The 12,341-nt window shown below is 46.0% G+C and overlaps 1 protein-coding gene across 5 annotated transcripts in view; it reads left to right on the top strand.

Moving 5' to 3' along the window:
• Positions 1 to 12,341, top strand: part of ITGB4 (integrin subunit beta 4) — a 261,824-nt gene that overhangs the window by 163,556 nt on the left and 85,927 nt on the right. For all 5 annotated transcript variants that reach the window (XM_085616984.1, XM_085616983.1, XM_085616982.1 and 2 more), the window contains exons 24-25: positions 2,382 to 2,530; positions 4,021 to 4,200. In XM_085616984.1, the coding sequence (XP_085473110.1) occupies positions 2,382 to 2,530; positions 4,021 to 4,200 (329 nt within the window). The remainder of the gene's footprint in view (positions 1 to 2,381; positions 2,531 to 4,020; positions 4,201 to 12,341) is intronic.

Here is a 12,341-nt window from a genome sequence, read left to right as displayed (position 1 = left end):
GCAGCAACATTTTTTCTCATGGTGCTAGTAGCCAATCAGAGCACTCACTCCCGCAGGATTCTGACTCATGCGAGAGCGAGATGGTCCAGGAGAAAAAAATCTCCCTGGGACAATCAGAACACTCTATTTTTAAATTGCTCCTCCAGCGAGAGTCTTTTGCGACTCTCACAGACCCATCCGTCTAGTTGTTGGGATGCAGCGATGTTGTTGACAGTGGCTAAGGGCGAGGTGAAATCCTTAACGATCGAGAAAATCTCCCTGCAGCTTTCTTTGATGCATCCACTAGTGCTTGTGCTTTTTTCTTGGTGTCTCTTATTTGCAGGTGATAACGTCTGAGTGCAGCCTTGTAGGTAGTTCTGTCTGTGGTGTCATGGCTGTCTCTCCATTTCCTTGCTAGTTGTTTACAGTGTCATTTGGTGTCTGGGAGGACTTCTGTGTACCAGCTGGCCTGCTTGTTCGATCTACTATACTTTTTGGGTTTGATGGGTGTGCGCAATTCTTGATCCAGTTGTTGAAGTTGATGATGTCTTTGTCGAGGTTGTCTGTGAGGCTAGTTTGATCTGTGCTGAGGGTGCTGAGCCAGTCTGCTTCTGTCATTTTGCTGCCTCTTGGAATGCTGAACCTGGTAAGGGTGTTGACCTGAGGTATGTTGATTTGGAAGTGGATGATAGAGTGGTCGGTCCATGTGAGTGGTGTGGTGGAGTTGTATTTGATGCTGTCGCTTCTTGTGAAGATAAAGTCTAGTGTGTGTCCAGTGTGTTGGTTCTGGGACAAGCTGGATGAGTCCAATGTTGCTCAAGCTTTCGAGGAGTGTTGTGGAGCCTGCAACCATTCTGTGCAGTGCATTAATCTTTGCGAAGCAGTTGAGGTCATATGTATGCTTATGTGATGAATGGTCAACATACCAAAGAGCTATGGCCAGAGTGGATGATTTACTTGTAATTGCGATCAGATTTTAATAGACTCCTTGCCACTTGCATCCCAAAGGCTGCTACAGTGCACGAGGAACTGAACCTGACCAATTCTGATTGAAATAATGATCCTTAAAATAGCAACTTTGCCAGAGCGTAATGATGACTGGACCTCTGCTACTGCAGATGTCCACAACTTCATGCTGAGGTCAGGCTATCATGCAGCGAAGCTCAGACTGAATCACATATCATCTGCACAGTGATTTACCAAGTCATCTTTCTGCCCTTGATGGTGCCATTTGGGTGCAATCTATGTGAAAACAGTTAATATCATAGAAAAATCCTTGTTGCTGCTTTGAAAGTTACTGTGGGGAATGTGACGTAGCAGTCTATTCCATAACTGGGCATTCTTCCCCTGATTCACTACATGTGAGAAGGACATACATTGTGATAGGCCATGTGGCAGTGCCACCGTATGTTGCACACTTCCCACCAGCGTTAGAACTGATATTTCTGTGCTGACTCAGAGATTTGGCTGGATGTTACGGGATCGGCGTATTTATTGGACTTGTCTACCATGTGTATGGTCTTGTGCCACAGTTAGAACTGTGTGCCTATTTTACGTGGTTGTGGGGTTTCTCAAAGTCCTGAGTCATGATGGTCTGGGGTAACTGAGTGTGTGTTAGAGAAGAAAAGATTTCACTGTTCGATGCCTTGTTTAAACATGGTAAATTGGGTACATAGGGTGTGTGTGCGCACACCCTAAGATTTTGCTTTTGACTCGTACCATGAGGTTGAAAGGTTGTCTGTTGCCTGGCATGAAGTTTTCATGCTATTGATTGGCGTCATTGATCCATTACCCAGCTACAGAAATGTATTGCACAAGTGGGTGTGGTACGGTTCACTGAGCATCTTCTGATGGCTCAATCAGGGACAGGGTGGAGTTGGCTGGTGACGGTATGTTGTTGGTGCTACATTGCATTGCAGTTTTATGTCTATCGTGATTTTTCTTGAGTTGTGGGTGGTGATATAGTCTGAACAATATATTAGTTGTTCCTGTAGATATAATCAAGGAATGCTCATATGGCTTGTTCCGTACACAATGCTGTATGGGAAGTGCACTCATGTTCGATGTGATTAGTCTCTGGAGACAAACCTTCACAGACCTCCTGCTGTTTGCTGTATCTTTTCTCACCTCCTTGCATCCACTAGCAGTGGGGGGATATCCAGGAGAGTCAGGAACTGCCCTAAAACAGACCATATAGTCAGCGTGTGCAAATGGTAGTATTATGCCTTCATAGTTCCTGGGTGTCTAATGTGTGCTGTGACCGCCCGCCTCCGCATGATAATTCACACTCTGGCTTGCTGTCATCCTCCCTGTTGCATTTCTGCCCTCCTGAAATTCTCCTCATAAACCCTTAGAGTGCTTCGTTTGTACAAACAGGTTGTCTTGCTGCTTGTCTCTTCCAGGCAGGATCACACCATTGTGGACACCGTGCTACTGGCCCCTCGCTCTGCCCAACCTGACATTCTGAAGGTGACCGAGAAGCATGTCTCTCAGGAGACCTTCAACGACCTGAAGGTGGCCCCAGGATACTACACCGTGACCTCTGACCGAGGTGAGCAGAGGTTCCCTCAGTCCAGGAGGACGACTGAAAGCTTGTCAAGAATGTCTACTCCCCATGTCTCTGACCTTTCACACACTCTCTACTCTGACCCTTTCCCCTTTCCACTGACCCTGACCTTAAACACATTCTTTCAACCACTGATCTTTAACATGGACATCTCACTGATGGAATTTAACACATTCTACTCACCTCTTACCTTTCACACATTCCACTCACCCTGGCTTTCAACATGTTAATTTCCCACATGCATCTCATCTTTCCCATGTTCACCTCACTGTCCAACTTTAACATGTTCTGTGGGCCTCTGACCTGCCACACCTGTGACCATTAACACATTCATCTCACCACCGACCTTTCAAGTATTCATGTCTTTGGTGACATTTAATCTGTTCCCCTCGCCTCTGAACTTTCACACATTCCACTCATCTGTGGCTTTCAACATATTCTCTCACCCTATACCATTCTGTAAGGTATGTTTTGTTTTAACTTGTACCATTCGTTGAGCTGTATGTACAATTACTGTATGTAGAATTACCCTTGTACACTTAGCTTGTTTGTCATCTTTTGACTGTGCTTCCATGTTCTGGTCAGAATTGAAGTTCGGTCCAACTGTGCACTTGTCAGTTGGTGCTGAACATCAGTAGAAACAGTTCGCTCTGGTCGCGGTCTCATTTGGATCACTTGAATTAAACCAGTTTTACTTTATTTATGTTGCGGTAATCCTTTCTTAACACGGTCCTATGTTAATCTCCTTGCCCACCTTTCACATGTCCACTGCCTCTGAACTTTCACACATTTTATTAACAGCTGACCTATAATACATTTATATCAACCCTGGCCTTTCTCGCATCTCACATCTGACCTGTTACACCTTCTCTTGCCACTGTCTTTTGACACATGTGTTGCGGCTCTTGCCTGTCACGTACCAGATAATTCCTTCGCTCTTATAAACTCTCACCTGCACTCTGGCCTGTCACATTTTTGCCTTTCATACACAACTAAAGCATTTCCATGAGAGGGCATTCGCCTCTACATGTTAATGTGTAAAATAGCATACCCCTCACCTCTGGCAATTCATACTCCACCTCATTCCTTATAACCTTGTTATCTTAATGCAGACATCATTTGATCATATTCCCATGTCTCTGAGCTTTGATGATCAACCCATTCATGTGTGACCTTGCACCTTTACCTTCCAGAATCACAGTATTATATCTGCCAAACCACATTGACACCTCACATCATAGCTTCCCACGTAGTCACCTGCGATCTGTCGCCTTTACCTTCCAGAATATACACCATCACATCTGCCACCCTGCATTGGCACCTCACATCATACTTCCCACGTCTTCGCCTATGACCGGACATGTTTGACCTCCCAGAGCACTATACAACATCATGTATTTGGCCTTCCCCCATTGACATATCATGCCACAGCTTTCCTCTTCTTCACCCATAACCCTTCACTCTCTGTCTCTTAGATGCCCATGGAATGGTGGAGTTTCAAGAAGGTGTGGAGTCTGTGGATGTTCGGGTGCCACTCTTCATCAGGGACGAGGATGATGATGAGAAGCAGCTGCTGGTGGAGGCCACGAGTGTCCCTGTTGGTATTGCAGAAATCGGACGCAAACTTGTGAATATCACAATCATCAAAGAGCAAGGTGTGTGGTCGTTGTGGTGATGGGAGAGGGAGGTTGGAATTTAGGCTAACAAGTAGGATACTCTACTAGAGGTGAGATTCTCCAAGTGAAGCCGCAGTGGAGAGGTCTCACTAAGAAAACTCCATCTGAAGTCTAGCTGATTAGTAGGATACTTTACTCTTGTTTGGACCTGTCTAAGGAGTGGACACAATATTCTAACCAAGACTTTACTAAGGAGTGACAGTAGTGCTCCAGGTGAGACCTCACTAATGAGTAAACACCATACTTCATCTGAGACTTCACTATTGAGTGAATGCAGTGCGAACCCAGAGGCTGAACTAAACAGGCAAATAATTATGGACAGCATCAGTAGGGATAAAGGGTTGTCCATTCCTTGGTTGAGATATGTAAAGTCCTCTCTTGAGTCTATTGTATGTAAAAACCTTTTTTGTACCCCCATGGTAATTACCCGTTTGGACAGGAAATTGGTAATGAAAAGATATTTTAACTATGTCCAATTGCAGAGAGAAACAAAAGAAGGGGGCAAGAACTCTGTGATAGCTTACAATATGTTGAAAACGGTGGTGGGGATGGAACCGTATTTGACTCCTATGTGTAATGCTCAGGATAGGTTTTTAATTACCCGTTTTAGGCTCAATCTTTTACATCACTTGTTATCTGTGCCTCATGGTTTTACTGTTTCGGTTGAGCAGAAGGGTCCCTGTGGCTGCGATCTACGATCTCCTCAGGATACCCTTCATTTTGTACTGTTATGCCCATTTTATTCAGTGCCGAGACGTCGATTTTTAGTTGGTATTTTAAAACAGGCTAAATTCAAGCAGGCCAGGGTCGCCTTGCTATACCTACAAATGGTAAATGACTCTCGGACTCTGTTTTGTGTGGTGAATTTCCTGAAGATGGCCTTAAAAATAAGGAAAACAAGAGGGGTTTGCTGAAGCAAAAATTAGTACTGTATTTGATGTATATCAGCATGGATTTTAATGACATTTTTTATTTTTTATTGCTATGTGCTTTTATGGTGTTTTCTAGATGCCGAAAAAAAAAATTGTTTGATTGATTGATTGAGTGAATGCAGTGCTCCAGGTAAGACCCCTCTAACAACCAAACACAATAGCCCAGGGGAGATCTCACTGTGGAGCAAATGCAATAATCCAGGTCACACCTCACTATCACCTGAGCACAATAGTACAGGTGGGACAGCACTACAGAGTGAGCACAACACGCAAGGTGACCCCTACCAAATGGGTGGCTACAATGCTTGCAGCTGAATTTATCTTACTTACAAACCGATGCTACTGGGTGCATTTGTAAAGCACACTGATGCCATTAGTGTGTCATTTGAAGTGTGAGACTTGTACATGTTGTAATGAAATGCGTTGTGACTGCAGGCATATCAGGCTTGTCATTATGCTCTGAGTTGCCTTGGGAACTGGGAATTTCAAGGTAGACAGTGTAAGCCGGTCTGTCTGGGGTCGATCCTATGTACTTTCTTTTCTTGAAATAAGCTAAAACTGGCAATGAGAATGTGATGCAATGAGATGAGTGCAAGAGGTACAAACCCCATCGAATTACTCATGAGAGGGTAACAGTGTGACTGACATGGGCAGACGCTTTGTTTAGTTCAAAGACGACCTGTTTCCGGGGTGATAAAGTCACTGCTTCGCTGATCATAGTGCGCTATCAAAGGTAAAAGAATTCCTTGTTTTTGATGGATTTCCCCTTTTGTTACTGACTTAAATTAAACAAGCATTTGCAATACAATAGGTCTCACATTTGCGAGAGTTTAAGCTATTGGCATTGTAAATGACAATTCTTTTTATTTATCTGTTTTGATAATTAAAAGGCATTGTCATTTACAATGTCAAAAGCTCAAACTCTAGTATATGCGAGACCTATTTAATTTAAAAGAAACAGCCACCATTGTTCCGGGCTGCTTGGAAAGTGAAAGCGTGCATGGCGCGCTGAATGTTGCAGGAAAGCATGTCGTGCCTGTAGGAGAAACTCAATAAAAAAAATAGTGCTTACAGACTAAATAAGACATACCGTGTAACAACAGAAGTACAAGGGCCAGTCCTCATGGGAGGTTACAAATGAAGGCAAGGCGGTATTAAGGAGGGACTAACAAGCCTATTAACGAATCAGAAGCCAGCATTTACAAAGGAAAATGAGACAAGCCAATGAAAAATATGGGCGGAGAGAGGACGGAGCTTTAAGTCCATACTCAAATACAGCATGCCTGCCAGAGCAGCGCATGCACTGCCCGGGCTCTACCTAAAAATGGGTTACAGCCCTGCATGACAGACTGCATAATCTCATGCGGTCGTGCTACGAGGAGACAATCGAAGCCACGTCATTCAGCTCACACAGTCCATGCGAGTATGCCCATTTATGAGTGGGCGTCTATGAGTGAGCCGTTGTGGCGGTGGACGCGTGTAGAGGCCATTGCAAGGTGACATGAGTTGTGAGTGCGCCTGAGGAAAATCCCTCATTCCGTCACTGAACCAGAGACAGTGAACTATGAATTAAATCGGAAATTAACTTTGAGTGCTAGCTTGGTTGCAAGTATGGGCGGAACGATGCTGGAATCAGTGTGGCTGGCTGTCCATCGTATCGGCATCTGTCTGTCCCCTGGGAGTGTGGAGAGGAGTGTTACGTGGAGCACAAAAAGTGAAAAGGGACTAAACTCCATCATGGCTGCTGACAATGAAGAAGGACCATGGAACCTTGCAAGTGAACAGTTCCTCACCATAGAAAGAGGACAACTATTTGTGGTAGTTTTCTTTGCAAACAGAGAAAAGGAACTAAGGTACCTGTGCTGGTGAACAGTTCATTGTCTAGGGCAAGGAACAACCAACCTTTTTGCACAGAGTCTGAAGGAAAACACAGAAGAAGGTGGCCATTGACAACAGTGACTACTTTATGTTGGTTATTTTGTTACGAAGAACAAGTGTTGTTAATTGTTGCATTTGAAAGCTTTGTGTTTTAGTTGCAACATGGCAGTGCAATCGGTAACTGCTCCACCTGTATTCTTGCAGGATCCTGGGTCTCCCGTAATGGCATAGGAGGACTGGAAAGAGGCATTAAAGACACATTCAGAGGCTGTTGGTGGGGATGTTGCTAACTTGTCAAAAAGGAAGTTAGCAATCTTAAAACATAGGGGGATCATTACGATGGTGTTCAGACGAGTGTCCGACCACCATCGTTGCGAGATTGGGACCAGCCGACAAGTAGTCTGCGGTCCCATCCATCAGATTATGATGCAATTGCTGTGTAGGCGGTCGGAAGCATGCCTTTTTCAGTTGCAGCTTGTGCTGTAATCGGAAAAGGGCCACAGCATAATCTGCAATTTGAAAAGGGATGTTTTTAAACATCCATGCACCGTGTGCCAGGCACCATGTCCTGATGTGAATGCTCAATGTTACAAGTGCACGAAAACTGCCCATTTCTCCAGGGTATGCAAGCTGGAGAGTAAGGAGATTAACAAGAGCAGAGTGAATTTGGTAAGAGAGTATGTTGAGGAAAGTGATGATGATGACACGTATGGTGACGTCCTGGAAGTTTTAGTTGTATATGGTGTTGAAGGGTGCGACGGGTGGGAATGCATAAAAGAAGATGCGTACTGTCTCCCTTAGTGTGTGATTGGAGTAAATGGGAGGGAGGTGTCCATTTCAGAAGATTTTTGTTCTCCATATACGTTGGTGGACAAATCCATGTGGATAGCATGATCAAAATGAGTGCGCTGATTCCTAGTGATGTGGAACCACATGCTTATTGTGGAGTTAAGTTACCAGCATTAGGTTATTTTGTGGCAGATTTAGTTTACAGAGGAAGAAGTGGATGTGGAAAGGTGTATGTCGTCGAGAAAGGATAAAACTTTGTTAGGATATAGAGAACAGCGGTCCTTAGGGATTATTTTGGACCCCAACCATCCTGATCAGGTGTTGCTAACTACGCAACAACCAGATGTAGAAAAATGGAAGAACTAATACCCCACATTGTTTTCCCTGGAGTTAAAGGGGGGTTGAAGAAGTTTAAACATCATATTGTGCCATTGTGCCAAGGGTGCATAAAGTAACGAATATGCCGTTGGCTTTAAGGGAGCAGTTATCTGAAGAATTGAAACGTTTGTGGAAGGAAAATAATAATTGAACCTATAGAGGCATCAAAGTGGCTGAGTTCAATTATGTTGGCTAAGAAGGTGAATGGAAAGATCCGCATGTGTGTGGATCTTAGGGATGTGAATGAAATTTTTTGGATGGATAAGCATCCTCTTCCCAAGAACAGTGAGAGGCTGATGAATGTAAGAGGCACAAAATACTTTACTACAATCGATCTTTCCAGTGCCTGTCATCAGGTGCAGTTACATCCTGAACCCAGCATCTTACTACATTCCTCACGCTTGCGGGAGCATATCAGTTGAAACCCATGCCCTTCAGATTAGCCTCTGCATCTGCCATATTCCAGAGGGTCATGCAGTGTGTGTTGCAGGGGTTATCTAAGGTTTTGGCATTCCAGAATGGCAGAATGGCGTTGGGCAAGGATGAAGGACACCATGATGTGGTATTGCTTAAGGTGTTGAGTAGGCTTGAGAATGCTGGATTGACATTGTAGTTAAGGAAATGCTAATTCCAGACGGAACAAGTGGAATGTTTAGGGCACACCTTATCTAACTAAGAGATCAAGCCCAAGGTGAGGTTAATTGAGGCCACAAAAAAAGCCTCACCTCCAAAGGATAAAGAACAGTTTAGGTCTTTTATGGGGCTAGCGGAATACCACTCCAGATTTGTAGAGCACTTCTCCGATAAGGCACATGTGTTGTTGAAGAAGGGATCAAGGTATGAGTGGTCAGAAGAGTGTCAGTTAGCACTTGATGCCTTGAAGACGGGGATAGTGAAAGCCAATGGTTCGGTACCGTTTGATCTGCAATGAGGTCCATTGTTGTGATGGATGTCAGTTGTTATGGTTTAGGTGCTGTATTGATTCAAAAATACAGGTAGAAGGAAACAGTAGTTGCGTTCACATCAAAAACATTAACAGGGGCAGAAGGATCTTATTATGTGATTCGGAAAGAGGCGTTAACGTGTTGGTGAGGGGTGCAGTATTAAAGAGCATTTGTTTGGGGAACTCATTTCGAACAGAGAACTGATCATCGCCTACTTGTCAATTTATTTACATCAAAAGGGGGCAGGTAAAGGCACGCCTTGCATAGCAAAGTGGTTATACAGGCTGCAGGATTATATATTTAAGGTCAAATATGTCCCTGGTCACATGAATTTAAATGCAGATTATTTTTCTCGTTTGCCATTAGAGGATGAAACATGTAGTAATGAAGATGATTGGTTGATGGCAGAGAATGATCTTGCAAGTAAAGGAGCCATATGGAAGGATGAGTGGTTGAATAAATTGCCTAATGATGCAAACTTAAAATTACTCATGGACAAGTTACCTAATCGGGAGAGATTGACACAGCAGGAAAGGGAATTGTTGTGTGAGTACTTACCAGTATGGGATGAGTTGTCAGTGGTGAATGGTATAATCAGGAGATGTGACAGATTGGTTGCACCTTTTACACCGCGTCACACATTGATGGAGCTTTACATCAAAGTCATGGGGGCTGAAGAAAGGCCCAAAACGATTTCTGGTGGCCAGGTATGGACAAGCAGTTAGAGAGGGTTGTGGAAAATTATGAACCCTGTGTATGAAGTGATAAGACCCACATAGTGTCAGAATTGCCCATTACTATGGAGACGTTTCCTGAGAGGCCCTGGTAAAGGGTTGCAATAGACATTTTTGGACCTTTTAAGTGTTTGGCATCTGAATGCTTATGTCCTAGTGAACTATTACTCAAAATGGCCAGAGGTAGCATTTGTCAAGGACATAAAACGCTCACAATGTTACAGCATTTTGTGAAGAAATCTTCTAGAGAGAAAGATGTCCGGAAGTAGTGGTGTCAGATACCGAGCCTCAGTTTGCCATGTCTGGGCATATACTTGGCCACTTAGGGTGAACATAGCAAACACAACAATATGATGGACGGATTGCTGAAATCTTTCAACCACTCACCCTCAGTTCGGGCTGGACTGTTCCCATGAGGAGCAAGGCAAGACTGATTTGCATATGGCTGGGTTCAAACAGGGGTGGCTTAGTGAGCAGAAGAACAATGATGGATTCAACCCAGATTTGTGATTGAGGGTGAGTGTCTGAAAAGTTTCAGCACTCCGTCCATCATTTTATTATGTTTGCTATGTTCACCCTGAGTTGCCAGGGTATGCCCAGGCATGGGTCCCTTTCTCACTTTGCTACTAGATTCAAGCTAGCCTGGCTGATGAGGGGTGATACCCTGAAACCGGTCCTATGATTCTTGTTTCCAGTCCAGGAAGGACTTGAACTGGCAGTTCGGGCTGGACTGTTCCCATTAGGAGCAAGGCTCACGATTGCGGCGCATATGGCTGGGTCCAAATTGGGGTGACTTAATAGGCAGAAGAACTATGATGGATTCAACCATAAGATAAGAAGCAAGATGGCCGCTAAGTAGGAGTCTCTCGAAGAGCTCTCAATTTGGGGATTACCACACTGGTAGCTATCCCCATAAAAAAACGCACCATCGGCCCTCCTCCCCCCTACCATGGGACCCGTCAACTCACCCCTTCCGAAGCATACCTCGGAAGCTGATTCTGACACTCGACGCACCGGCTGGATCGTCCGCCGCTGCTGCCCCGGTCTGCACCCTCGCCGGCTGGAGTCCGGCACGACACGGCCAGTCTGCTGCAGGAAGGTGGGCATCCACTGCGGCGAACCCTTGGTGCTGCCGCCCGATTGCGGCCCTCCGATCCTGTTGCCCGCCTGGTTTCAGAGGAGCAAGGTCCCCTAGTTCCATGGGGTGACCCTGGTTGATGGCGCCTCTGTGCGGTGGACTGTTTTGCCTGGTGGACGCCGACGAGCCCCAAACGGCTGCCGACGATCCGCGTTCCTGGAGACCTGCCTGAAGTTCCGAAGGCTAGCACTTGGTCGGCGGGTACTCTCCCCTCCGCCCCCGGAGGACTGTTGTCTCGCCCAGGGCCCTGGTTATCGACGCCACATGGGGTCCGATGCCATCTTGCATCCTCTCCGTGGCAGCGCCTCCAGCCCTCCGTGCCTGCCCGACTCAGAGAGGATTGAGGCCTGGGTGCCAGTGGAGGACCCCTGACGCCACATTCAGCGACTCTCCTCTCTGTACCGGCCTCTCTGCGACTCTCCCGGTGTACTGGGGACAGCAGGGTGGGCCCTGGTTGTCGACGCCACTTGGGGTCCGGCGCCATCTTGCAGCCCCTTCACTGCAGTGCCTCCTGCCCTCAATGCCTGCACACCTCAGAGAGGATTGAGGCCTGGGTGCCAGTGGAGGACCCCGGATACCACATTCTGCGACTCTCCCGATGTCCCGGCCTGCTGCCTGAGGATCACCCTCGCCTGCGACCGACCTGGAACCCGGCAGCTGGAGTGGGGTCGGTGAGTCCTTCCCCCTCTGCCATCCGAGGATTAACGTTCGCCTGGTGCCAGCAGGGGGGACTCTGCAGCTTGTGTCCTGATGCCAAGTGCAGCCTCCACCCTTTCGCCTCGCCTCGGACCTTCCCGCAGGCCATCGACCGGTCCGGTGAGTCTTCTTGCCAATCTGCTTGCCTCCTCGAAAACACGCAAGCTGGGCTGCTCCCAATGAATTCTGTCTGGACATATGTTCAATTTGAGATAGTGTCTCATGTAAATCCTCCCTACGCTCGGCCTGTCTTTAAAATGGCGGCCGCTCTCGAGACACAGGATAATGTTGCCTTAGCCTGAACATGGACTCAGTTCATAAAACTACTTTTTCTCATAATTTCATCTGATTTATACCGATCGCCAATTAACACTATTAACATTCAGGATACATGTCAACACTTAGTGAAAACATAAAGCTTTACCACTAGGTGCCTGCACAAATGCCCAAACACTCACTATTGTTTTTCACATTCACTGGGGGCAAGCTGGAGGATGAGGTGACCGACGCTGCTTCGATAGAATTATGACGTTGCCCCCTGGGTGGAATCTATAATTGTTCAGACTTATCACGGAGCTAGAGTAACGTTTGGTTGATGCCCGGTGGAGCTATCATATGTAGCTATAGAGGA

The sequence above is a fragment of the Triturus cristatus genome, chromosome 7, assembly GCF_964204655.1.
Source record: "Triturus cristatus chromosome 7, aTriCri1.1, whole genome shotgun sequence".
Lineage (NCBI taxonomy): Eukaryota > Metazoa > Chordata > Amphibia > Caudata > Salamandridae > Triturus > Triturus cristatus.
The sequence above is the reverse complement of the archived record's forward strand: the minus strand, read 5'-3'. Positions and strand labels throughout refer to the sequence as shown.